General features: G+C 41.3%; 1 protein-coding gene across 1 annotated transcript in view; it reads left to right on the forward strand.

Moving 5' to 3' along the window:
* Nucleotides 1-222: 222 nt before the first annotated feature.
* The window catches only part of LOC110501775 (titin), a 176,725-nt gene continuing 148,972 nt past the window's right edge, over nucleotides 223-27,975 (forward strand). The window contains exons 1-31 of the mRNA XM_036959133.1: nucleotides 223-450; nucleotides 2,693-2,796; nucleotides 3,376-3,579; nucleotides 4,407-4,694; nucleotides 6,114-6,187; nucleotides 6,301-6,476; nucleotides 6,763-7,072; nucleotides 9,060-9,176; nucleotides 12,285-12,350; nucleotides 12,484-12,742; nucleotides 12,881-12,992; nucleotides 13,368-13,592; nucleotides 13,699-13,841; nucleotides 14,108-14,262; nucleotides 14,462-14,689; nucleotides 14,797-15,041; nucleotides 15,139-15,407; nucleotides 15,497-15,661; nucleotides 17,394-17,562; nucleotides 17,718-19,393; nucleotides 19,549-19,821; nucleotides 19,965-20,231; nucleotides 20,347-20,619; nucleotides 20,717-20,980; nucleotides 21,065-21,325; nucleotides 25,231-25,491; nucleotides 25,609-25,872; nucleotides 25,994-26,254; nucleotides 26,361-26,621; nucleotides 26,704-26,964; nucleotides 27,059-27,200. Of these exons, the coding sequence (XP_036815028.1) occupies nucleotides 2,706-2,796; nucleotides 3,376-3,579; nucleotides 4,407-4,694; nucleotides 6,114-6,187; nucleotides 6,301-6,476; nucleotides 6,763-7,072; nucleotides 9,060-9,176; nucleotides 12,285-12,350; nucleotides 12,484-12,742; nucleotides 12,881-12,992; nucleotides 13,368-13,592; nucleotides 13,699-13,841; nucleotides 14,108-14,262; nucleotides 14,462-14,689; nucleotides 14,797-15,041; nucleotides 15,139-15,407; nucleotides 15,497-15,661; nucleotides 17,394-17,562; nucleotides 17,718-19,393; nucleotides 19,549-19,821; nucleotides 19,965-20,231; nucleotides 20,347-20,619; nucleotides 20,717-20,980; nucleotides 21,065-21,325; nucleotides 25,231-25,491; nucleotides 25,609-25,872; nucleotides 25,994-26,254; nucleotides 26,361-26,621; nucleotides 26,704-26,964; nucleotides 27,059-27,200 (7,760 nt within the window). The 5' untranslated portion in view covers nucleotides 223-450; nucleotides 2,693-2,705. The remainder of the gene's footprint in view (nucleotides 451-2,692; nucleotides 2,797-3,375; nucleotides 3,580-4,406; nucleotides 4,695-6,113; nucleotides 6,188-6,300; nucleotides 6,477-6,762; nucleotides 7,073-9,059; nucleotides 9,177-12,284; nucleotides 12,351-12,483; nucleotides 12,743-12,880; nucleotides 12,993-13,367; nucleotides 13,593-13,698; nucleotides 13,842-14,107; nucleotides 14,263-14,461; nucleotides 14,690-14,796; nucleotides 15,042-15,138; nucleotides 15,408-15,496; nucleotides 15,662-17,393; nucleotides 17,563-17,717; nucleotides 19,394-19,548; nucleotides 19,822-19,964; nucleotides 20,232-20,346; nucleotides 20,620-20,716; nucleotides 20,981-21,064; nucleotides 21,326-25,230; nucleotides 25,492-25,608; nucleotides 25,873-25,993; nucleotides 26,255-26,360; nucleotides 26,622-26,703; nucleotides 26,965-27,058; nucleotides 27,201-27,975) is intronic.

Consider the following 27,975-nt stretch of genomic DNA (forward strand, 5'->3'; position numbering starts at 1 on the left):
TCAAAGCTAAATGTTTTGTGTCAAAAGAAAGGCAGATGAACCCAAGCAGTGACAACAGTGCCTGGGCAATGTGAAGTGAAGTGAGTGACAGGTGTGAGCTTGCATAATATAGCTTCCCATCTCCCATCAGCCCCTCTGAGTGGCAGACCAATAAGGAGAGTGGATGCACTGATGATGCTGATTTGCCCAGGGGTATAAAAAGTAACACAACCATATTGTCACTTCTGAGCAGTTGGAGCATTCCCAGCCTTGCCTCGGGTGTAGGGATTGCATAAGGGAAAAAAACAAAACTACACAGCTACACTGTGTGGTTTTGTTTTTTGGGGGTTCTTTGAGGCTAAACTGTTCTCACATTGGATTTTCTGTCAACATTTCTGGATAAGGAGATTTCTGATGAGATAAAACTCCTGGGCTTCCCACAATCAAATCCAGGCACTCTTGTGGATACAAGTAAGTCATTGTAGTTCATTAAACCTTAACCTATACTAATGCAGTGCTTGTCAATTAATATTGTGTTATCTGTATATACTAATTCCAAAAGTATAACGTGACAATTGGTGATTTCCACCTAATTGGAGACACGTGTCTCAAAATATATTATGGGAATCATTTAACATTATGAATGTTTTATTTTAAATACATACCTTATTAAGAACTAATGCCTTTAATTCTAGGTTTTTTCTATTTGGTGAAATGATTTGAGAAGCTCCCAGAATAGCCCGTATTAGCGTTAGAGTGGTGTCCCAGCTGCGGAGCAATGTCTTTTTAAGGGAATCAGCAGCAGGGCTATCAGTTGCACCTCCAGTTATGTGTCACATGGTGACTGTCAATCAAGTCTGGTACCGAGTATTTTTAGAGCGTTCCAATTTGTGTTACATGGCTCATCAAAAGTTTACAGTTTTGGATAGTTTTCATACATTATCGATATGATGCAGGTTATAATTGATTGTTAAGGCAATGCCTTAGTTAATTGTTGCGCCAATGTATACTTTCTGAACAGTATATACTCAGGCCATTGTTTAATGATCTGTGGAGATTTCTCGAGGTGAAGTTTTTCAAAGGTATACTTTCTGAAGTGATATTCTGTATATCCGGATGAAGATCAACTGTTCTCTGCTAGCTTCATTGATGTTCCATTCTATGGAAGTTGTGATATTGGGTTTCATTAAGGCTCCCAAGTGGTGCAGTAATCTAAGATAATGCATCTCAGTGCAAGAGATGTCACTGCAGAACCTGGTTTGAATCCAGGCTGCATCACATCCGGCCGTGATTGGGAGTCCCATAGGGGCCAGCGTCATTGTAAATAAGAATGTGTTCTTAACTGACTTGCCTCGTTAAATAAAGGTTCAATTTAAAAAATGTAAAGGCCTAAGGAATCTTATATTTGATGTGCGTTGTATCTAAGGATGAAAGGTAATGTGATACTATAGTGCTTAATGGCTCATATTTTTGGGTTGAATAATGTATGTCAATAAATGATGGATTCTAGGCCTGTACTGGATTGAAAGTCCAGGCCTACTAAGTTTAAGCTGTTCTATCTATAGTCCTAAACAAGTTCTTAAAATATTAAGCTTTACATTTGCAGTGTTTTGTACATTGTTGGAGATGACACAGTCTTTAAATTCATGACTGGTTTATTAATACTTAATTCCAAAACCTCATGTTGATATGTTATCCAGCTGCTATTTAAAGATGACTTGGTGGATTATGTTGTATCTGGAACTGGAACGGCAATGGCAGACATTTTAGCACTTAAACATAGGCCCAGTCAAGGCATATGTGTTGTATAGGGCTAGTGTAACTGTAGGCCTAACAGCTGACGTCAAGGGATATGTTCTGTTCAGTTTGAGTTATAAATAATCTATTACACACCTATTAGTTACATTGAGTAACACTTGCCTTACCCTTAATACAGTGTACATACAATGTAACATTGAGTAATTACAGTACTTGTTACACTGAACTTACAGGAATACTTGCACAGTAGTAAGGTCACTGTAATGTAAAGTGTTACACTGTAATTTATTACCTTAACTTGAAATATATCAACATTAATTTAACTGGAAATCATTAAACAGTGATGTAAGGCCAGTTGGCCATCTGTTATTTAAGTGTGTGTGTGAAGCACAGATCTCCTGAGGGGTAGCTAGCTAGCTTCCAGTTGTTACTGTCTTGTCTGTGAGCTGTCACACGGAGCTGTGGCCCTGGTGTTCGGCCTAACACCCAGATCTCATGGATCCTCTGATAGCTCAAGTGACAGTAAGCCAGGTGTTGGATATGACACAAGTCATTAGATACTCATTGGCTAATAATACATGCTGGGTTCATTTGATGTTAAGGTTTAATTTGCATATGTAAAAGATGTCAAAGAAAGGTAGACTCATCTTCATTGGCTTGGTGATGTGACACAAGTGACGGAACACTCTCATAAACTAAGAATTGAGTTCAAATGTAGAGTTCAAATGTATTTGCCATAAAACTACTGTAAAAGATGTCAAAGAAAGGTAGATTATTCTGATTAAACCTAGTCCTGGAATCAAAGCCCTTTCGATGGAGAATCTCCATTGACAATGCTTTTTAGTCATGGATTTGCTTTGTTCAGGGATTTTACCATTCAATTATTGTAAAAGATTAATAAGGTAGATTTATGGTGTGTGAGTGATTTGGTGATGTGCTTTGTTGTATCTCTTAGGGTGCCGTCCACAATGTCAACACAGGCACCAACATTTACACAGCCTCTGCAAAGCGGTGTGGCACTAGAGGGTAGTGCTGCAACGTTTGAGGCTCAAGTTAGTGGTAAGGAGATCTCTTATGTTCTTCAACTATACCTCATGAATATAGCTGAATGTCCAAACATACAGGACCTAATATATTGTTATATTTGAGTTTCTTCAAAGTAGCCATCCTTTGCCTTGATGACACCTTTGCACACTCTTGGCATTAGAAATGAATAAAAATGAAGAAAAACCCTTGAATGAGTAGGTGTGTCCAAATTCTTGACTGGTACTGTAGATGCAGTCATTGATTGAATCATTGTTGTAAAACCGCAGATATAAAGCCTTTTCACAGAAACATTTTAAGAAGTCTATAAACAAGTAATAAGTACCCTATTAATGGATTGGATTCCCAGACACAGATTAAGCCTAGACTTTAGTAAAAAGCTCTTTCAATGGAGAATCACCATTGAAAATGCTTTTGAGTTCTGGACTAGGCTTAATCTGTGTCTGGGAAGCCGGCCCTATGTGATATTACAGGCCTTTTGTAGCTCCTGAGAGAAAATGCCTCAGCTTTCCTCTGAATTGTAACTGCTTGTTCAAAATCATCACCATCTTCATCTCTGCTCAGTGCTGACTAGAATGTTGACTTGATCTAAAGGTAATCCAGTTCCTGAGGTGAGCTGGTTCCGTGATGGCCAGGTTCTTTCCGCTGCCGCTCTGCCCGGCGCACAGATCTCGTTCAGCGATGGCCGCGCTGTTCTGATGATCCCTGCTGTGACAGCCGCACACAGTGGAAGATTTTCTGTGAGAGCCACCAATGGTGCTGGACAAGCCACTAGCACCGCTGAACTTCTTGTTACAGGTGAGAGAACCAGAGTATTGTGTTATGTTATTTTTTTTGCCTACATATGCACTGTGGTTTCTCCTAATGGTTACTAATGGTTACTGCACTAAAAACATTGGTAAAACATTGAACGTTTGTGTCTAATCTTCTGCAAAACTCAGGGGTCTTTCAGGGCCTCTTGCTTGGGCCACTTGATAAAACAGTGGTGTTGTTTGAGGTTGTTCTAGCTAGCCAATGCTTTGGCTTGCAGTTTTAGACAATGTCTTGCATCATACTAAGAGTAATCATGGCTGCAAACATGAAGGGCAGCCAAAGATAGCATAGTATTCATTATGAATAAAGCTCTTAAAAGCAGCCTGTCCAAGTGACTGACCACCAGTACTGTAGGCCTTCATTGCTCGCTACTTTACAGAATTGTTCAATTAACAGCACTCATTTGCAATGATGAGAGTGGTAGCTGCCATGTTGTTTACATTTTACACATCCAATATTGAAATCGGGAAACTGTTGTTTGCCACTTACTATTTTACCCAAAGCAAATGTATGTTCAATCACCTTTAAAGTAAAACAATACAGTAGGTGTTATAATTGACCACCATGTCTACTGCTACCACTGACCCCGGGCTTGGGAGCAAATGTAATTATCGGACCATTTGGATCACAATCTATTGCAGAATGAAAATTAAGACAAATAGTGTTACAATTTCCCCTGGTCTCCACCAGTTGCATTTGCCCCCCGTCTACCCTAGCCAATGGACATCTGTGGTGCTGCTCACTTCCACCACTTAAAAAATAAAAAATCACATTTTAAAAAACATATTTTTCCATTTAATTTATTATAACAGCGGAGACCACGCAGCCCAACTTTATTCAGAGACTTCAGAGTATGACCGTGAGACAAGGAAGCCAAGTGAGACTGGATGTTCGTGTTGCAGGAATCCCTACACCTGTGGTAAAGTTCTACAGAGAGGGAGCTGAGATACAGAGCTCTGCTGACTTTCAGATTGTTCAAGAAGGAGACCTTTACAGTTTGTTGATTGCCGAAGCCTTCCCAGAGGATTCTGGAACTTACTCTGTAAATGCTTCAAACAGCAGTGGACGGGCTACCTCCACTGCTGAACTACTGGTTCAAGGTGAGATAAAGTTGATCCAGTTGATTTGTGGTGTGTGATTATGGGCAACATGTTCTGTCCTTAAATTTGCCGTGCTCCAACCATATCGCCTGCGACACATTTTAGCGTGCTTTGGGCTTTTAAAAATCCGCCATTGTAACAGCCTTCTCTGGGTTACAAGATAATTCCTGTTTCAATTATTTAATTGTGCATTTCCTTGCTGTTTTTTGGACAGAAAATATAATTAATCTAGCCTAGAGAGGTGACTACCTACACTGTAAGGCATTTTTAACTCAAATACTTCTAGTGAGTTGATCTCAGTCATTATTACTTAAAATGTTTATGTGGTACAGACTCAAAACTAAATGAGAAGTCACATCAACTCTATTTTTTAAGTTAACTTTTTCCCCAGCATGCTCTACCGAATGTAGGTTTTTGGAATTGTTTTTAATATCTGTGTATTTGCATGTATATTGAGTGATTTATTTCTCTTTGTGTAGCATGAGATTTATCACATACATTTTTCTAAACTAATACCATCATTTGTTTTTTTTACCTGTTACTGAAATGGTTTTTCCATATGAAATGGCTTATGTAGTCTCCTCACACTGTTCCTAACCCTGGCAGTCATTATGATACAAATATCAACTGTTGGATATCCTAACTCTGGCTGGATTCCAATAGGAATTACACATCACTTTGCAAGCCAGCATAATGTGACTTGCAGGAAGGGTTGCGAAATTCAGGTACATTTTCAGGTTTTCCAGAAATCCCAGTTGGAAAATTCCTGGAAATCCTTCAACCAGGATTCTTTTGAAAATATGAACATTTTGGGAAAGTTACCAGAAGTTTGCAACCCTACTTGCAGGCCTGATGTTGCCTGTAGTTCATGAGTTTCAAGGCACCTGTGTTAGGGTAAAGCTAAGTCTCAAAATAAGACTTCATGAAATATGTAATGTATTGTCATAGAGAACTTATTATAATTATAACATGTGCCCATTAACTCATTTTGTTAAGGCTGCAGGACTGAACATGAATGAATTATGTCACTAACAAACACACTCATGGGTGGTAACTCTACAATTCACTCGAAAAGGCAAGTCACACTGGGAAATGATTTTGGAGGTGTGGCTTAGTGGGTGTATTCCATTATTTTTTCAAGCTGATACAACTCAAATCTGGAACCCCTTCAGGGTCAGAGTGACTCTATCAATTTGATTAATAACTACAGAAATAACGTTAAGTAACTGTAAATATATTAAGTACGCCTTCAATGAGCCAATTCACTGAAACTGAATGGAAACTGTGATAGGCTCAAAGGGCCCGTGGGCAGTGAATTCCATATTGACATGTAGCCTAAACTGAATTTGATTTACAACTTGTTGTCATCATGTTCAATAATTTGATGGATAATTCATATTTATATTTGTTTCTGTCTAGGGGGAGAAGCTGTGCCTGCCAAGAAGTCCAAAACTGTTGTGTCAGCCTCCTCTCAGACCAGAGTTGAGACAAGGGTAAATAGACATGAATAGACATAAATAGACATGCCATTTTTATCTCTGTCTGTCTGTTGACGCTATCTATCATTCAGATAAAACACTAACCTTTTCTGTTGTTTTATTTTCAGAGTATGGAGGCTCATTTTGAATCCTCATCCATGCAAATGTGTGTTGAAGGTGGTGTAGTGAGCCACCAAGCACACATGACCCCACCACGTGTGCCTCCAAAGCCAACCTCAGGCGGACGTCATCAGTCACCATCACCTGTGAGACGTGCCAAGGTGCCCACTCCGGCCCCTGTCAGGTAAAACACTTTATATCAATCCTACATAAAATAAAGTGTTTCATTGAATGCCACAGACAGTTAGTTTACCTCAATCTCCATAGGGAATAAGACCATGGTTATTTTATAATACAGAAATTACATGGTATTTAGGTTCCCAATAAATTACCTTATGAAACAGTAATTACATACTAAACATATTACTTACTTATTTGTCTATTAACACTACAAAACACAATTTTGGTAATATATGAATACTACACATTTTTAAATGTTTTGATATTTTCTGTCTCTTTGTTTAACACAGGCCTGTATCCCCCTCATCAAGACTGTCTGTGTCCCCAATCAGACCAGTTAAATCCCCACTGACCACACGGAAAAAGGTAGCCCATGGTCCTAATGTCCCCCCACCATGGAAGCAGGGAGACTTGGTGGAAGGTTCCAGCAGCTATTCCAGCAGCAGGACTTCTAGTGCCACCCATGCCCAGGCCTCCATGTCTGCCACCCATGCCCAGGCCTCCATGTCTGCCACCCAGGTTCACATGGAGCAGCACTGGGAGGGCTCTTATGGATCGCAAACGACTGGTGTCGCTGTATCTGGTGTCGCTGTGAGAGAGGTAAGGAGATTCCTATTTCATAGGAGCCCCTCTCTCAACTCTCTCTGTGGCAGAGACATCTTGAGGCTGATTGGTGTATGTGCATGAGCGTTCATAAGGTAAGATTGTGAACGGCTTTGATTCGCTGATTAGCTTTCTTTTTGAGGAAACGGGCCTAAATCAGTTCAAATATCCTGTACAATGAATATTTGACTTCATGGATGTATTTTTGGATCTAACATGGCTTAGGCTCGGGTTGTCTGAATTTAGAAAGTAATGATCCAGCCCTCTAGAGATGTGATGATTGTAGCTATTTAAGATTGCATCTATTATCAATAAGGTGATAGTGACATGTGTATGCAGCTATTATCAATAAAACTGATAATGACTTTGATTGGATCCTAACGGTACTAATGTATGCTAGGAGGCACAGCATGAGGTGGATGATAAAAGCATTGCTGTAGCTACTGTGGTAGCAGCTGTGGACCAAGCTTGCAGCCGCAAGTCTGCTGGTTTTACACCAGAGCCGGTTCCAGAGCCGGTGCCAGAGCCGGTGCCGGTGGTGCAGCCCGGTACAGAGACACAGCACCTTTAGCACCTCTTCTACTGTGGTGTTAATGTCCACAACAAGGGAACAGGTAGTTCATTCATTAAAAAGTACAACCCTGTCGTCCTTCCCTTCACTTCCATTATTTATTTATTTCCCTTTCTTCTGTCACCACAGCCCACATCGGTAGACCCCACTCACGCTTAATAACATTATCCCTGATGAACATAGACAGTTTTCCATGTTAAATTGGTGTCTTTTCCCCGTACCCACATATTTGACCTCACAACCATCTGTGATTTTGTAGCATTCCTTATGGTTCATTTTTCACATTCCCTTTGGTGTGTTGAGCTCTCCTCTAATGTTGATATGTGTTATTAATATTATCATTATTTATACACCTAATATACTGTATAACTATCCTGCTCCTGGCCAGTTCATAATATAGATCATGCCAGACTCTATAGCTGTTGAATCAGCTATAGAGACACGCACTGATGACGCTGTGCTACAGCACAGAGAAATGGAAATCTCCACTGTCACATGTATGATGACAACCAAGAGGCAGGAAGCTTAAAGATTGCACGTACTGTATTGTTTTGTTTACTTCTCTGAGCACTTTCCCAAATCGCTCACAGTATGTTGGCACTATTTAAATTGAAGTCACTGCATGAACCCATTTTCTCTGCACTTAAGGCAGTGATTTAGGTACGTATTTTGAACATACCGATTAGAAGAGGCAATTTTAGTCTCAAATCTGTTTAGCACGTGTCCGAGGGCACACAAGTCTGTTGAGCAGATCCTTGGTAATTCTATTGTGCACCTGCATGATTCATTTTCAACATTACACAACCTACTCAAACTAACACAATTCCATGCTTTAACGATGACATGTTATTACCAGGTAATGCACATCAAGACTTGTTTTATATACAGGGGTGTGGAGTTTGTCCAGAGTGTTTGTAATCAGAATGTGAATCTGTTTGCTGTTGAAGTGACTGCTGCTATGGATGATGTGTATGCTATCTATGTGCTAGATGACATTCACTGCTTGTTGTCTCAAAGGTTGAGGGTGGGAAAAAAGCGGAGGCAAAGGCTACAGTTGTTGCTGCTGTTGACCAAGCACGCGTTCGGAAGCCAATGCATGGAGAGAGGGGTCATGCTGGAGAGGAAACTTATGAATCTGATTTAAAACAGCAGTCAATGCTGTCTACCACTGAGCAACAAGTCACAGTGACAACTGAGGCTGTGCATATACCAATGATACCACCAATGGCAATTCAAACAACAGCTGATGACCAGAGTATTCATGTAACCCAGGTTTGCTATCTTTTTATTATGAAAAGATGCTTATTGCCAAGTTTTCTCCGATAACATTATATGTAATGTCCTGCTTGTTATTCTAATTTCTGCATTGAGTTTATTGTCCTCACTCTATCCACACTCTGTTGGTTACTTTAGATACAAAGAAGTACAGAAACTACTATCGCCCACGTGGATGCTGCCCCTGCGCCATCCCCAATTCCACATTTCACAGTTTCAAAAGTTATGGTTCCTAAACCTGACCATAGCTATGAGGTAAGCATAGGTCAAATCAGGCAAGCAGTGGTATACAATTGTTGTAGTGCTTCAGTTAGTATACAGTGCATTCAGAAAGTTTAGACTTTTTCCACATTTTGTTTCGTTACAGCCTTATTCTAAAATGTATTAAATTGTTTATTTCCCCATCATCAATCTACACACAATACCCCATAATGAAAAAGCAAAAACATGTTTTTAGAAATTTTTAGCAAATTTATACAAAATAAACAAATGAAATATCACATTTACATAAGTATTCAAACCCTTTACTCAGTACTTTGTTGAAACACATTTCGCAGCGATTACAGCCTTGTCTTCTTAGGTATGACGCTATATGCTTGGCACACCTGTATTTGGGGAGTTTCTCCCATTCTTCCCTGCAGATCCCCTCAAGCTCTGCCAGGTAGGATGGGGTCTCTACATTTTCAGGTCTCTACAGAGATGTTCGATTGGTCCTGAGCGCTCTGGAGCAGGTTTTCATCAAGGATCTTTCTGTACTTTTCTCCCTTCATCTTTCCCTCGATCCTGACTAGTCTCCCAGTCCCTGCCTCTGAAATAAAGTTGTGGCCAAAAGTTTTGAGAATGACACAAATATTAATTTTCACAAAGTCTGCTGCCTCAGTTTGTATGATGGCAATTTGCATATACTCCAGAATGATATGAAAAGTGATCAAATTAATTACAATTAATTTCAAAGTCCCTCTTTGCCATGCAAATGAACTGAATCCCCAAAAACACATTTCCACTGCATTTCAGCCCTGCCACAAAAGGACCAGCTGACATTATGTCAGCACGCACAGTGAGGCGAAGACTTTTGGAGTGGCAAAGAAGCCACTTCTCTCCAGGAAAAACATCAGGGACAGACTGATATTCTGCAAAAGGTACAGGGATTGGACTGCTGAGGACTGGGGTAAAGTCATTTTCTTTTATGAATCCTTTTTTCTATTGTTTGGGGAATCTGGAAAAAAGCTTGTCCGGAGAAGACAAGGTGAGCGCTACCATCAGTCCCGTGTCATGCCAACAGTAAAGCATCCTGAAACCATTCATGTGTGGGGTTGCTTCTCAGCCAAGGAAGTGGGCTCACTCACAGTTTTGCCTAAGAACACATCCATGAATAAAGAATGGTACCAACATATCCTCAGAGAGCAACTTCTCGCAACCATCCAGGAACAGTTTGGTGACGAACAATGCCTTTTCCAGCATGATGGAGCACCTTGCCATAAGGCAAAAGTGATAACTAAGTGGCTTGGGGAACAAAACTAAATATAAAATATTTTGGGTCCATGGCTAGGAAACTCCCCAGACCTTAATCCCATTGAGAACTTGTGGTCAATCCTCAAGAGGCGGGTGAACAAACAAAACCCCACAAATTCTGACAAACTCCAAGCATTGATTATGCAAGAATGGGCTGCCATCAGTCCAGAAGTTAATTGACAGCATGCCAGGGCGGATTGCAGAGGTCTTGAAAAAGAAGGGTCAACACTGCAAATATTGACTCTGCATCAACTTCATGTAATTGTAATTGTCAATAAAAGCCTTTGACACTTATGAAATGCTTGTAATTATACTTCAGTATTCCATAGTAACATCTGACAGAAATATCTAAAGACACTGAAGCAGCAAACTTTGTGGAAATGAATATTTGTGTCATTCTCAAAACTTTTGGCCACGACTGTACATCCCCACAACATGATGCTGCCACTACCACGATCACGGTAGGGATGGTGCCAGGTTTCCCCCGGACGTGACGCTTGGCATTCAGGCTAAAGAGTTCAATCTTGGTTTCATCAGAACAGAGAATCTTGTTTCTCATGGACTGAGAGTCTTTAGGGACCTTTTGGCAAACTCCAAGTGGGCTGTCATGTGCTTTTTACTAAGGAGAGTCTTCCATATGGCCACTCTACCATAAAGACCTGATTAGTGGAGTGCTGCAGAGATGGTTGTCCTTCTGGAAGGTTCTCTCATCTCCACAGAGAAACTCTGGAGCTCTGTCAGAGTCACCATCGGGTTCTTGGTCACCTCCCTGACCAAGGCCCTCCCCCGATTGCTCAGTTTGGCCGGGCAGCCAGCTCTAGGAAGAGTTGTGGTGGTGCCAAACTTCTTCCATTTAAGAATGATGGAGGCCACTGTGTTCTTGGGGACCTTTCAATGCTGGAGACATTTTTTAGTAACCTTCCCCAGATCTGTGCCTCGTTACAATCTTTTCTTGGAGCTTTACGGCGGTTCCCTTGACCTCATGGCTTGTTTTTTGCTCTGATGTGCATTGTCAACTGTGGGACCTCATGTAGACAGGTGTGTGCCTTTCCAAATCACATCCAATCAGTTGAATTTACCACAGGTGGACACCAAGTTGTAGAAACATCTCAAGGATGATCAATGGAGATAGATTTTGAGTCTCATAGCAAAGGGTCTGAATACTTATGTAAATAAGGTATTTCTGTTTTTTATCCGAATGCTCACTTCATCCGTATACTGTACATCGTTATCCATCCCATTATATTTAGTGATATATATTTAAGTGATCGTCCTTAATATTGCTAAACAAAGCAGGTAATATCTTAATGCTTTGTTCTGATTCGTGATGATAATGGTATTTTCCTTGGTTTGGTCAGGTTTCAGTAGCAGGTTCTGCTATTGCCACACTGCAGAAAGAGTTATCCTCTACCTCTGCACATGTTGCTCAAAAGATGATTTCAACAATCAGTTACAGACTGAGATAGGCGCTAGGTTTACAGGGGGAATGGAGCAAATGTATAAGACTTTGGAAACAAAGGTTTGTAGTCTGGAGTGTTGTGCCCTCTAAAATAACACTGTGTGGAGTCTCACCTCACTGATTGGTATTGGTAAACCTCCTCTTCACCATAACGCTGAAGCCACGCTACGTCCCCTTTGTTTCAGAATCCATTTGCTTCATAAAGAACACCTAGCTTGCTCTCCTCTTCTTCCTCTTCATTTATCTGTTTCCAACCTGTTGTCACAACTCTTCTTCTTTCTAGGATTAATTCTTAACTTGCGTCCATTTCACCCGTGTTTCACCACTCCTAAAGTCATAGTTCAGATACTGTACTGTTTGTGACTTTTTGTAACTTATATGCATTTTAACAGATTGTTGAGACTGCAGCAGTCCCATCCCATGCAGAAGAGCCAGTTGTGCCACCTACTCTTGTAGCTGTAAGTATTTCTCTAGTGGCTTTATTTCAGGTTATATATACATTATTGCTGTCTATTCAAACATAATTTCTAACTTCATCTATGTCATCTTTGTCAATATTTTGTAATATATTTAAAAATATATTTTTTTCAGGGCTTGAACAACGTGACTGTGACTGAGGGTGAATCTGTGACTCTGGAATGTCAGATCACTGGTCACCCTGCCCCTGGCATCATGTGGTTCAGAGAGGACTACAGAATTGAGAGCTCCATTGACTTCCAGATCACTTATGAGAGTAAATGTGCCCGTCTGGTCATCCGCGAGGCCTTCGTAGAAGACAGCGGTCGCTTCACTTGCACTGCTACTAGCGAGGCTGGAACCATCAGTACATCCTGCTACCTGCTTGTCAAAGGTAAACAGGCAGTTTCGTTTTTTACATTCCTGTCTACAATGACTACTTACTGTTGAGGTTGAATACTGTACTGCCAAATGGTTAATTGGGTGTATTGGTTTATGAATGTGCTAATACTTGTATACATCTTTCTTCTAGTAACTGAGGAGATTGAGACCAGGGAAGAGATGACACAAGAGATGACACAGCAGGAAACGATGACAGAGCAGAGAACTGTCACTATGTTTGACTTTACAACTAAAGAGAAACAGTGAGTGACAACTATTTTCTACCACTACATTTGCAAACTCTTGGCAGGTATAATTATGTATTGTGTGCTAGATGTTGACAAGGGAAAACATAATCATTCTATGCTGCTCATCATACATTATGAAATCAATTGCCAGCAGATCATAGTGAATCTTCCCTGTTTGCGTTTTTCTAATGAGGATGAAAGAAGTTGGAGTAATCCTGTTTCAGATTCATTAGTAGAGGGTCCTCACTCAAAAATAACACATTTTCAAGGTTATTTTATGCTCAACGTTTTAATGTTTCGACTGTAAGGTCATCGTAAATCTAATCTTATTTCAGGCACTTTTTGAGATACATTTGCCCTAATTACTGTATATTTCCAATGTCCTTCTAGCTTTGCTGTTGAAGCAAAGGAGGAGACCATGTCGGAGGTGAATGTCACCACCACAGGATCACCAGTAGATACTGCAGATGCTGTCGCTCCCTTCTTTGTTAAGAAGCCAACTGTACAGAAGTTGGTGGAGGGCGGAAGAGTTGTCTTTGAGTGCCAGATCGGAGGCAGCCACAAGCCCAACATTATCTGGAAGAAGACTGGAGTGCCCCTTACTACAGGATACAGGTAGCCTACTTGTGACACATTTTCAATGAATCTCTATTATGCATTTGTAAGAGTGCATTGATAATTGATTGTACTGTTTACAATATATTACTTATTCATCCATTAGATATAAAGTGCACTACAATAAGGAGAGTGGAGTGTGTAAATTGGAGATCTCCATGACGTTTGCTGATGATGCTGGAGAGTACTCCATCGTAGCCAGGAACCAGCTTGGAGAAGAGTCTGCCTCTGCCAGTTTGCTGGAGGAAGGTCAGTCTCTTTAATCAGAATGTTGTTTAATCACATGGACTACAAATCCAGTAATATGATGCATCCTAAATGGCACTCTGTTCCTTACATACTGTAGTGCACTACTTTTGACCAGAGCCCTATGGTCCTTGGTCAAAAGTAGTGCATTTACATAGGGAATAGGGTACAATTTGGGACACACTCATTTTCTATATCTGGGACTGTGAAACCAACTATATCTGGGCCTGTCTTAACTTTCGTTTATACATTGTATATTTTGTTTACAGGGGAATATGAAGAATACATAAAGAAACATGAAATGACCTATAATACTGAAGTGACTACGGTGCAGGCGAATGTTTCCCCTGTTGTTGTGAGCGAATATGACGACCAGAAGTACATCCAGAGAATGGCACAGATGCAAAGCTTTGTTAGAACTCAGGTATTTGGATGTATAAAAAAACTACACTCTAACCTGGGTACCAATCTGTTTGACACGGAGTACAATGAGTGGAATGTTAGCACAAATCGACTGGTACCCAGGCTAGCAGTGCGCTATCATTGTGACGTTATCGTATTTGATTTGTTCTCAGCCACTTGTTTTGAGACAAGACATGCTTTATTCCAATGTGTTTTTACAGGAACTCCAGATTTCTTCATTTGAGGAGAGGATTATCCACGAGATTGAGATCCGCATCCTGCAGATTACCTACCAACAAATTGTGACTGAGGATCGGGAAGAGATGGTGACTTGTGCAGACCGTGAGGCTGTACAGTCAGCCTTTGCCACTCCAGTTAAAAACTACAGCATCATGGAAGGAATGGGTGTTACTTTCCACTGCAAAATGGCAGGAACTCCACTACCCAAGGTAGTAAAGAAACCATGTATTTTTATTTGAAACAAAGTGTCCATTCCACTTCATTTAAAATGTTGTATATTTTATAAAGTCAACAAGTTTTTCTTGTCTCTCAAAAGATCGTATGGTACAAAGATGGCAAGCGTATCCATCATGGCGGCCGTTACCAGATGGAGAGTCTTCAGGATGGTAGAGCCAGCCTGCGTCTTCCTGTGGTGCTGCCGGAAGATGAAGGTGTTTACACAGCATTTGCCAGCAACATGAAGGGAAATTCTGTAAGCTCTGGGAAACTGTATGTGGAGCCCACTGCCGTTGCAGTAGCTCAGCGTTACACACCTGAACCTCAGGCAATGCAGAGAATTAGGTGAGATTTTTATTTAATATTTTAATTTATTAAATATATTTTTTTAACATCATAAAAACATGCCAAGTATCACTGATTTTGGTATTTATTTGCTCAGGTCTCAGTCCCCAAGATCTCTGAGTCGTTCTCCCGGACGCTCTACAAGCTGCTCTCCCGGGCGTTCTCCCGGACGCTCTACAAGCCGCTCTCCTGCCCGCTCTCCTGCAAGCAGGCTTGATGACACTGATGAGAGTCAGCTGGATAGACTGTACAAGCCTGTGTTTGTCTTGAAGCCACAGTCATTCAAGTGTGCTGAAGGGCAGACTGCCAGATTTGACCTGAAAGTAGTTGGTAGACCCATGCCTGACACTTTCTGGTTCCACAATGGTAAGTGATGTGAAAACATGATACATTGTCTAGGATATGTTTTATTAAAAAAATATTAAAACTATTATTCCTTTCTTTGTTATTTTCAGGACACCAAGTTGTCAATGATTACACCCACAAGATAGTGGTGAAGGAAGATGGAACTCAGTCACTGATTGTGGTTCCAGCCATGCCCCATGACTCTGGAGAGTGGACGGTAGTTGCCCAAAACAGAGCTGGGAAAAGCTCTGTGTCCATAACACTTACAGTTGATGGTAAGATCTTTGTATTGTATCTGGTATACTCATTCCTCATTTTAAAGCAAAAAAAATAATTGTCAGTTTGTATTGATACATAATAAACCAGGGCTTTTCAATGTAGGTCCTGGAGGGTCGAAACACTTCTGTTTTTCATCCTCTCCTTGCAGCCCTCCAGGGGCAGAATTGAAAAGCCCTGTCATATACAGTGCATTCGGAAAGAATTCAGATCCCTTGACTTTTTCCACATTCTCTTACATTACAGCCTTATTCTAAAATCGAATAAATAAGACATTTTCCTCATCAATTTACACACAATACCCCATAATGACAAAGCGAAAACAGGTTTTTAGAATTTATTGTAAATTTATAAAAAAAATGTTAAGTATTCAGACATTTTGCTGTGAGACATCCTTGAGATGTTTCTACAACTTTACTGGAGTCCACCTGTGGTAAATTCAACTCATTGGACATGATTTGGAAAGACACGCCTTTTTATATAAAGTCCCACAGTTGACAGTGCATGTCATAGCAAAGACCAAGGATTTGTCTGTAGAGCTCTGAGACAGGATTGTGTCAAGGCACAGATCTGGGGAAGGGTACCAAAAAATGTCTGCAGCATTGAAGGTCCCCAAGGACACAGTAGTCTCCATCAATCTCAAATGGAAGAAGTTTGGAACCACCAAGACTCTTCCTAGAGCTGGCCACCCGGCCAAACTGAGCAATCGGTGGAGAAGGACCTTGGTCAGGGACGTTACCAAAAACTCGATAGTCGCTCTGACATGGCTCCAAAGTTCCTCTATGAAGATGGGAGAATTTTCCAGAAGGACAACCATCTCTGCTCCACTCCACCAATCAGGCCTTTATGGTAGAGTGGCCAGACAGAAGCCACTCCTCAGTAAAAGGCACATGACAGCCTACTTGGAGTTTGCCAAAAGACACCTAAAGACTCTCAGACCATGAGAAACAAGATTCTCTGTTCTGATGTAACCAAGATTGAACTCTTTGGCCTGAATGCCAAGCGTTACGTCTGGAGGAAACCTGGCACCATCCCTACGGTGAAGCATGGTGGTGACAGCATCATGCTGTGGGGATGTTTTTCAGCTGCAGGGACTGGGAGACTAGTCAGGATAGAGGGAAAGATAAACAGAGCAAAGTACAGAGAGATCCTTGATGAAAACTTGCTCCAGAGTACTCAGGACCTCAGATTGGGGTGAAGGTTCACCTTCCAACAGGACAACGGCCCTAAGCACACAGCCAAGACAACGCAGGAGTGGCTTCCTTGAGTGGCCCAGCCAGAGCCCGAACTTGAACCCGATAGAACATCTCTGCAGAGACCTGAAAATAGGTGTGCAGTGTCACTCCCCATCCAACCTGACAAAGCTTGAGAGGATCTGCAGAAATGAATGGGAGAAACTATCCAAATGCAGGTCTGCCAAGGTTATAGTGTCATACCTAAGAAAGCTTGAGGCTGTAATCGCTGCCAAAGGTGATTCAACAAAGTACTGAGGAAATGTTCTGAATACTTATGTAAATGTGATATTTCAGTTGTAGTTTTTTTTATAAATGTGCAAACATTTATAAAAAACTGTTTTTGCTTTGTCATAATGGGATAATTTGTGTAGATTGATCAGAAAAAAAATAAACAAAACAAAATGTAGAAAAAGTCAAGGGGTGTGAATCATTTCCGAATGCACTGAACCATTGTTGAATGATAGCATTGTTCTCATGTGTGTTTCTCCATGTACAGCCAAAGAGAACCTGGTCAGACCCCAGTTTATTGAGAAGCTGAAGAACGTCAGTGTCAAGAAAGGCACTCTGGTTGAGTTGGCTGTCAAAGCCATCGGAAACCCCCTGCCTGACATTGTTTGGCTGAAAAACAGTGACATCATCTCCCCACAGAAGCACCCAAATATTAAGTATGTGATTTGCCCCACCTGCTATCTCAATGTGCACATGCCTTTGATATACATCATGTGCACCACATACCTCTCCAGTCCTTATGACATGTATATTGTTACTATCTTTATATTACAAGGCTGTACTGATTTACTAACAATGATGTCTGTTGTAGGATTGAGGGCCTCAAGGGACAAGCCAAATTCTATATCCCACAATCTGTGAGTTCTGATAGTGCCTGGTACACTGCCACAGCCATTAACAAAGCTGGAAGAGATACCACTCGCTGCAGGGTCAACATTGAAGTGGATGTTGCTGCACCTGCACCGGAGAGGAGACTCATTATCACCAAGGGAACCTACAAGGCCAAGGAAATTGCAGCTCCAGAGATGGAATCTCTGCATCTACGTTATGGCCAAGAGCAGTGGGAGGAGGCTGACCTATATGACAAGGTCAAGCAGCAGAAACCGCAGTTTAAGAAGAAGCTGACTTCCGTCAGGCTGAAGCATTCTGGTGCTGTCCACTTTGAATGCAGACTGACCCCTATTGGTGATCCCACTATGGTTGTTGAGTGGTTACTTGATGGCAAACCCCTTGCAGCTGCTAACAGATTGCGCATGGTTAATGAATTTGGCTACTGTAGTCTTGACTTTGAAGTTGCCTATGCCAGAGACAGTGGTGTTATCACCTGCAGAGCCACTAACAAATTTGGAGTTGACCAGACCTCAGCTACACTCATTGTAAAGGATGAGAAGAGCCTTGTTGAGGAGGGCAAGAGGGAAATATACAGAATTGATGAGATGGAGCGCATGGCTCACGAAGGAGGTCCTTCTGGAGTCACTGCAGATGAGTATTCAGAGAAGTCAAAGCCTGAAATTGTCCTTCTTCCCGAGCCAGCAAGAGTGTTGGAAGGTGACATTGCAAGATTCCGTTGCAGAGTGATTGGTTATCCTACACCTAAGGTCAACTGGTACCTCAATGAGCAGCTCATTCGCAAGAGCAAGAGAATGAGACTTCGCTATGATGGCATTTACTATCTTGAGATTATCGATATCAAGTTATATGATGCAGGATATGTCAAAGTGGTAGCAGAGAACCCTGAGGGCACAGCTGAGCATCTGGTGAAGATAGAGATCACACAGAAAGAGGACTTCAGATCTGTTCTCCGTCGCATTCCTGAACCAAAGGCACATGACACTACTGAACATGGAAGAATTAGCTTTGAAGTTGTGAAGGTTGACAGACCTGCTGATGCCCAGCCAAAGGAAGTTGTCAAACTGAGGAAGACTGAAAGAGTCATCCATGAGAAGTCCACAGAGGAGACAGACGAGTTGAAGAGTAAATTTAAGCGCAGGACAGAGGAAGGTTATTATGAAGCCATCACTGCTTTGGAGCTCAAGTCCAGAAGAAAGGATGAGTCCTATGAGGACATGCTTAGGAAGAGGAAGGAAGAACTGCTTCACCATCAGAAACTGTTGTCTGAGGCTAAGAACAAGAAAGACTTGGAGGAGGGAAAACTCACCATCCCCACAATCAAACCAGAGAAAGTACAGCTCTCTCCCAGCATGGAAGCTCCAAAGATCTTGGAACGCATTGCAAGCCAGACCGTGTCTCAGACCGAGGAAGTTCGCTTCAGAGTCAGAGTTGTTGGCAAACCGGAACCTGAGTGCCAGTGGTTCAAGAATGGAATCATACTGGAGAAGACAGATCGTATTTACTGGTTCTGGCCTGAAGACCACGTATGTGAATTAGTGGTCAGAGATGTCACAGCAGAAGACTCTGCTAGCATCATGGTCAAAGCCATAAACATTGCTGGAGAGGCTTCAAGCCAGGCATTCCTGCTGGTGCAAGGTAAATTATCTATTTCAATGCATATGAAGCTTGTATTCTACAAATAGTTAAAAGTTGTATGTAATTTTGCATAAAGAAACATAGAAAACTGTTCTGTTTACCTTAAAAAATCATATTAAATGTGTATTTCCTTTGTTTCACTTTAACCACGACAGTTATTACCTTTGCTCAACAACTAGAGGATGTGGAAGCTAAAGAGAAAGACACCATGGTGACCTTTGAGTGTGAGACCAGTGAGCCTTTTGTCAAAGTCAAATGGCTGAAGAACAATGCAGAGATTTTCTCTGGAGACAAATACAGGATGCACTCAGACAGAAAGGTTCATTTCCTTTCTGTACTGACCATCAACATGAAGGACGATGCAGAATACAGTTGTGCTGTTGTTGAAGATGACCACATCAGGACCACTGCCAGACTCAATGTGGAAGGTTGGCAGTTTTTCTTACTATACTATATCACTTTCACGGACTTCAACAGTTATTTTCAACTGTGAAAATAGGGACGTTGGAATACGTTAATTATAGAACAGTAACTCTGAAACTGTTTAACTTAAAATGTTCCTATCGTGCAGGTGCTTCACTGTCAATCGTGAAGAGGCTGGAGAACATTGAAGTGCCTGAGACCTACTCTGGGGAGTTTGAGGTAGAATTGTCTCGAGATGATGCTGAAGGTACATGGTACTTCAATGACAAGGAAATCACGCCCAGCAGCAAATATGTTACCTCCTCCTGTCGTGGACGCCATACCTTGTCTGTCAAAGACATCAAGAAAGAAGATCAGGGAAAATATACTTTCAAAATGTACGATATGCAGACCAGTGCCTCCCTGAAGATGAAACGTGAGTTGTGACTTTGTTATTAGAGTGGTTAGCTTCTTCTCTTATTCTCAAGACAACCATTACTGTTGAAAAGGTGGGATGAACAGCGTAACAATGTCAATGTCTGTTCCTTCAGTGCGCCCTGTGACACTGATGCAACCCCTCACTGACCTGACAATCTGCGAGGGTGACATCGCTCAATTAGAAGTGCGATTCTCTCAGGAAAACGTTGAGGGAACATGGATGAAGAATGGCCAAGCAATCTCCGCTACAGATCGCATCCACATCGTTATCGACAAACTGGTCCACAAGCTGCTTGTTGAAAATGTGAGCAGAGATGATGCTGCAACATACTCATTCTTTGTCCCAACTCAGGATATCGCAACCTCTGGGAAGTTGAACATTCAAAGTAAGCAACTTTTATCAGTTTGACTATATTCATATTGGTATAATTATATTGTGAATCACCAGATTTTTTTAATTATATTTTTTCCCTGTTTTTACAGCGGTTGAAATTTTGAGCCCACTCACGGATGTTACCGCAGTTGAGGGCACCAAGGCTGTTATTGAGACTGAAATCTCTGCTGCTGATGTTACCTCTGTGAAATGGTTCCACAATGACAAGCTTGTGATGCCCAGCGAGAGAATCCAGATGCTTGCAAAGGGATCCAAACAGCACCTGGTGTTCCACAGGACCTTTGCCACTGATGAAGGAACCTACAAGCTATGTGTTGGCAAAGCTGACTCTAGCTGTAAACTGACTATTGAAAGTATGTTTTTTTACTGTGTGTGTTGCAAGTTCATTCAGACCCCATTTATACAGACCCTTTTCAACTTATTTTGTTATTTTACAGAAATTCATATCGTGAAGCATATGGAGGATCAAGTTTGCACAGAGACCCAGAATATAACATTTAAAGTTGAGGTTTCCCACCCTGGCATTGCCGCTGTGTGGACATTCAAGAAACAAGAACTCAAAGCTGGTCCAAAGCACAAGATTGAGGCCAAGGGCAAGAATTACAGCCTGACTGTCATTAACATCATGAAGGATGAAGATGGGCAATACACATTCGCTGCTGGTGAACAAACATCCAGTGCAAAGATTACTGTGTCAGGTATGTTTAACGTCTTCATGATATTGTACATAAACTCCTTCTGAAAAGATCCATTGATTTCCACTGCTCTGACTCAAAGCTGTCTGCTGAGATGGAAACGATTAGGGTGTTTTCACATATAGTCATTTTTAAAAGAACCAATCTCAGTCCTCTTGAAAGTGATCTCTGGAGTAAAACATGCCAACATTCCTTCAATGCACTCTAGGTTTTTACTAAGTGCAGGAAAAGCCATTCCATCAGAATGTGCTGTCGTACAGCCAGATACATTTTGGAAGCTAATATATTGCATTTAGTTACGAAATAACTAGTTACAAAATAAGACATCATAATTGTAATCAGAAGATAGATACTATTACCATGTAAATATTATTGATAACATAATAAATAGCAGCAGAATAAATGCAGATGAAATAATGCTGTGATTTAAAATTGTACACCCAATGTAAGCTACTAACCCTTTAAGAAGAAGAATTGATTTTGTACCCTGTTGTGATTCTCAACAAATATGTTGATGTCTTCTCACACTATTCAACCCCCACAATCGAATAAACAGTTTATGAAGCTCTCTTAGCCTATAGGTCACATATTGCAAACAAATATTCCTAACTAAAAATACCACACATACTTAGGAAATTCTGTGCATCCTTGACAATCGCTTTTCTTTCTTTTTCACCATTATTTAACCAGGTAGGCCAGTTGAGAACAAGTTCTCATTTACAACTGTGACCTGGCCAAGATAAAGCAAAGCAGTGTGACAAAAACAACAACACAGAGTTACACATGGAATAAATAAACATACAGTCAATAACACAATAGAAAAATCTATGTACAGTGTGTGCAAATATAGAAGATTAGGGAGGTAAGGCAATAAATAGGCCATGGAGAAGAAATAATTACAATTTAGCATTAACACTGGAGTGATAGATGTGCAGATGATGATGTGCAAGTAGAGATACTGGGGTGCAACAGAGCAAGAGGATAAGTAACAATATGGGGATGAGGTAGTTGGGTTTACATGTACAGTGATCGGTAAGCTGCTCTGACAGTTGATGCTTAAAGTTAGAGAGGGAGATATAAGACTCCAGCTTCAGTGATTTTTGCAATTTGTTCCAGTCATTGGCTGCAGAGAACTGGAAGGAAAGGCGGCCAAAGGAAGTGTTGTCTTTGGGGGTGACCAGTGAAATATACGGGTGGGTGTTGCTATGGTGACCAGTGAGCTGAGACAAGGCGGGGCTTTATCTAGCATAGACTTATAGATGACCTGGAGCCAGTGGGTTTGGCGATGAATATGTAGTGAGGGCCAGGCAACGAGAGCATACAGGTCGCAGTGGTGGGTAGTATATGGGGCTTTGGTGACAAAACGGATGGCACTGTGATAGACTACATCCAATTTGCTGAGTAGAGTGTTGGAGGCTATTTTGTAAATGACATCGCCAAAGTCAAGGATCGGTAGGACAGTGAGTTTTACAAGGGTATGTTTTACAGCATGAGTGAAGGAGGCTTTGTTGCGAAATAGGAAGCCGATTCTAGATTTAATTCTGGATTGGAGATGCTCCTCTGGAAGGAGAGTTTACAGTCTAACCAAGTGATCTAGCTGAGTTTTCATAGGGTCCAGTGAGTAGCTAGGCGAGCTGGAGACACAGCAATTCAGACAGCTAGCGGGCCGGGGCTAGCAGGCTAGTAGAAGGGCCTTCGGGGGATGTCGCAACGGAAGAGCCTGTTGAAAACCCCTCGGACGGTTACGTCGACAGACCAGTTGTAATGGATCGGCGGGGCTCCGTGTCGGCAGTAAAAGGGTCCAGGCCAATTGGCTAAATAGGTATTGTTGCTTGCACAAAGGCAGAGGTAGCGGTCCTGCTGCTGAGTTGTTGCCCTCCTACGGCCTCCTCCACGTCTCCTGATGTACTGGCCTGTCTCCTGGTAGCGCCTCCATGCTCTGGACACTACGCTGACAGACACAGCAAACCTTCTTGCCACAGCTCACATTGATGTGCCATCCTGGATGAGCTGCACTACCTGAGCCACTTGTGTGGGTTGTAGACTCTGTCTCATGCTACCACTAGAGTGAAAGCACCGCCAGCACTCAAAAGTGACCAAAACATCAGCTAGGAAGCATAGGAACTAAGAAGTGGTCTGTGGTCACCACCTGCAGAACCACTCCTTTATTGGGGGTGTCTTGCTAATTGCCTATAATTTCCACCTGTTGTCTATTCCATTTGCACAACAGCATGTGAAATGTATTGTCAATCAGTGTTGCTTCCTAAGTGGACAGTTTGATTTCACAGAAGTGTGATTGACTTGGAGTTACATTGTGTTGTTTAAGTGTTCCCTTTATTTTTTTGAGCAGTATATATACGAAGAAAAAAATATATATACATTGGACAGGACAAGACAAACAGACGTCTGACTGCTACGCCATATTGGATGGATATTAATCGCTAATTAATATCAACCAAAAAAAAGCATGTTTTTTCCGCGAACCTGCGCATCATCATCTTCTCTCTTTTGTGGCACCATTGTGAGGGGTTATGGCAGGGGAAACGGTGTTGCAGTAGTCTATTGTGTGGTGTTTATGGCAGGGGAAACAGTGTTGCAGCAGTCTGTGTGTGGTGCGGGAATAATGACAAGTTAATAACCTCTTATGGATAGGGGAGACGCTAGCGTCTCAACTGACCAATTGCTGGGGGAAATGCAGAGCGCCAGATTCAAATAAAATGCTATAAAATTCAAACTTTCATTAAATCACACATGTAAGATACTCAATTAAAGTTACACTTATTGTGAATCCAGCCAACATGTCAGATTTAAAAAATGCTTTTCGGCGAAAGCATAAGAAGCTATTATCTGATAGCCTGCACCCATCTGCACCAGCAGTAAACAAAGGAGCTAGCATAGCAGGCACTACACAAAATGCTGAAATAAAATAGAAAAGATGCATTACCTTTGCACTCCAATATGTCCCACAAACATCACAATTGGTCCTTTTGTTCGATTAATTCCGTCCATATATATCGAAAATGTCCATTTATAAAGCGCGTTTGATCCAGAAATAAACAGCTCACTACAAAATATTTCAAAAGTTGCCTATAAACTTTGCCAAAATATTTCAAACTACTTTTGTAATACAACGTTAGGTATTTTTAAACGTTAATAATCGATCAAATTGTAAACGGGGCAATCTGTATTCAATATAGGAACGAAAAGAAACCAGCACTGCTTTTCACGTCTTGCGCAACTCACAAAAGTGTCCCCAGCTACTTCTTCATAGCACAAAGGAATAACCTCAACCACATTCCAAAGACTGGCGACATCGTGTGGAAGCGGTAGGAACTGAAAATAGGTTCCTATTAAATATCCAATGGCAAAGACAATATAGTGAACATCTGAACAGTTAGTCCTCTGGGTTTTGCCTGCTACATAAGTTCTGTTATACTCACAGACATGATTCAAACAGTTTTAGAAACTTCAGAGTGTTTTCTATCCAAATCTATGAATAATATGCATATCTTATATTGTTGGCATGAGTAGCAGGAAGTTGAAATTGGGCATGCTATTTATCCAAAAGTGAAAATTCTGCCCCCTAGCTTTAAACTGGGGAGCTTTGTGTTCAAGGGAACCAGACAGCGGAATTCAAGTGAACCAAACTCAGACAACCTCTCGAGATGTTCTCAGTTCGGATTGCTTCAGGGGCTCTTTGAGGGGTCTGAGTTCCTTTGGAGTGTTCAAACTGCACAAAATATTCAGCAAACTGCACTGAGTTTACAAAAATAGCCTGAAAGGGACCAAGTCTAAAAACATCAAAAATTCCTTATTTCCATTATGTTAATGATTATAACTCCACCTTTCACTACTACTTTCACTTTTAGCCTGTTATATAAAACTAAACCGTGTCTCCATGTTCCCAGGTGGTGCCATAAACAGACCACTCCAGGACGTGACTGTGGCTGAGTCTCAGACAGCTGAGCTGGAGTGTGACGTGGCCAACCCAACTGCTGAGGGCAAGTGGCTGAAGGATGGACAACCTGTGGACTTCAGTGACAATGTCAAACATGTGAAAAATGGAGCTGTCAGACGTCTTGTTATTACCATAACTAGACCCCAGGACATCGGTGAATACACTTACCAGGTTGCAAACTCCAAGACAACAGCCACCCTGAGGGTTGAGTGTAGGTGTTACCTTTTGAGCAGAAATGTTTTGTTTGTTTTCAACTGGCATTAATATATGGCTATCATAGGATTACTATATGCCTGCTGTTATGTAATGTTTATGTTTGATTTCATAGCTGTGAAAGTCAAGAAAACCCTGACGAACCAAACTGTCACTGAGACACAGGAGGCAGAGTTCAGTCTCGAGCTCAGCCACAAGAATGTGAAGGACTCACAATGGATTAAGAATGGTGTAGAGATCCACCCTAGTGAGAAATATGAAATCACAATTGATGGCATGATCCACACCTTGAAGATCAAGAACTGCGACACACGTGATGAATCAGTTTATGGATTCAAACTTGGAAAACTATCTGCTAATGCAAAATTGAACATTGAGAGTAAGTTAAAATATGAACTGTCACAAATTGATGTATACAATCAAGTATACAAATGTATCTATACTTGAGATGTTTCTACTTACCCTTTGAGGTTTTTGACTCTTGTCAATCTTTTTTTCAGCAATTAAGATTGTTAAGAAGCCTAAAGATGTGACATCACTATTGGATGCCACTGCCTCTTTTGAGCTGAGCCTGTCTCATGATGACATCCCTATAAAGTGGATGTTCAATAACGTCGAGCTTAAACCAAGTGAAAACATCAAAATTCTGTCTGAGAGAAAAGCTCACAAGCTGATCATCCAGAATGTGAAGACTAACAGCCATGGAGAGTACACTGCTGTAGTTGGAAACCTGCAATGCAGTGCATCTTTACATGTTGAAGGTCGGTATTGCGTTTGTGATGAATGGACTAGAGTACTGGGTATATGATCGACGAATACTCAATTGATACCTTTTACGTAAATGTTGATTTCATGTGATTTTTCCAGCTCTGCGTGTCACAAAACCCATCAAGAACATTGAAGTCCCAGAGACCCAGGTGGCCACTTTTGAATGCGAAGTGTCACATTTCAATGTCCCATCCACCTGGCTGAAGAATGGAGTGGAGATAGAAATGAGTGACAAGTTCAGGATTGTGGTGCAGGGCAAACTTCACCAGCTCAAGATCATGAACACTGGCAGTGAAGACTCTGCAGAATACACCTTTGTCTGTGGAAATGACAGAGTCTCTGCCACTTTGACTATCAATGGTAAATTCACTCTTCATTATCAAGGAAGTAATCCCCAATCATTTTGTCAGTATTGATCGTAACATTTTTCTTATTTCCTTAGCCATTTTGATCACCAACATGCTGAAAGATCTCAGTGCACAGGAGAAAGACACCATCACATTTGAAGTGAATGTCAACTATGAGGGCATCACCTACAAGTGGCTGAAGAATGGTGTTGAGATTCGCTCCACTGACAGATGTCAGAGCCGCACCAAACACCTAACTCACTCTCTCACCATCCGAAATGTTCATTTTGGTGATGGTGCAGAGTACAAGTTTGTGGCTGGTTCTGCTGCGTCATCAGCAAAGCTTTATGTTGATGGTATGTTCTTCTTTTTCTTACATTTTCTAAAACAAGGTTTTCTTTGATATTTCACAAACTTACGTCTTATATCTGTGCTCTCTTTGTGTTTTAGCTCGCATTATTGAATTCACCAAACATATCAAAGATATCAAGATCACAGAGAAGAAGAGGGCCACTTTTGAATGTGAGATCTCTGAGCCTAATGCTCAGGTGACGTGGATGAAAGATGGACAGGAACTGGACATTTCCGAAAGGTATGTCTTATTACCAGGAATATTAGACCAGGTAAAAATAGTAATGGATATCATAATATTCTACAACGGGTTGGACAAAACAGGCATTGTGATTGGTTGAGACGTGTCCTAAACCATACTAAAAAAACTGTTTAGCACGGGTAAACCTATGACGTAAAAATGGGAATCTTGTTTTCTGTTAATCTGAGAAATCCCTGCTCATCCACAGCCTCATCAGGTCAGCCAGACAATTCATTAACGTGATCTCCCCTTTAAAAGGCATATTTTACAGGGGGTTGTACAAACGTTGCTGTTTATCTCTCGACATAGTTTCAATATTGACATTCGATCTCCGCTCTCCAATTGACAATTAACATGTCCGGAGGAGACTGACATCTTTTCTCAGCCAGTCGAAATCATGAATCAGCATAATTTTTATGGATATACTATACAAATAAATATCAATAGAAGAACAGGTCAAATTAAATGCAGCTAATTTGGTGTTATTCTAGCTGCACGGTTTGACGTGACTGTGTTAGCCTTGGTTGGCTAGCTAGCAAGCAAGGGATTTGTCAGCCACCTTGGCAACAGAACATTTAGAACGAATGACTGGGTAGCGTCTATAGATATAGAATTACAAGACTTCACTCTGGCAACCTAACCATTAGAATGAAGAGACATATTTTCTCAGCCAGTCATGAATCGCCATAATTTTTTATGGATATATACAAAGAAATGTCAATAGACTGGGTTCGCGCCCAGGCTCTGTCGTATCCGGCCGCGACCGGGAGGTCCG

This window comes from Oncorhynchus mykiss, chromosome 22 (assembly GCF_013265735.2).
Source record: "Oncorhynchus mykiss isolate Arlee chromosome 22, USDA_OmykA_1.1, whole genome shotgun sequence".
Lineage (NCBI taxonomy): Eukaryota > Metazoa > Chordata > Actinopteri > Salmoniformes > Salmonidae > Oncorhynchus > Oncorhynchus mykiss.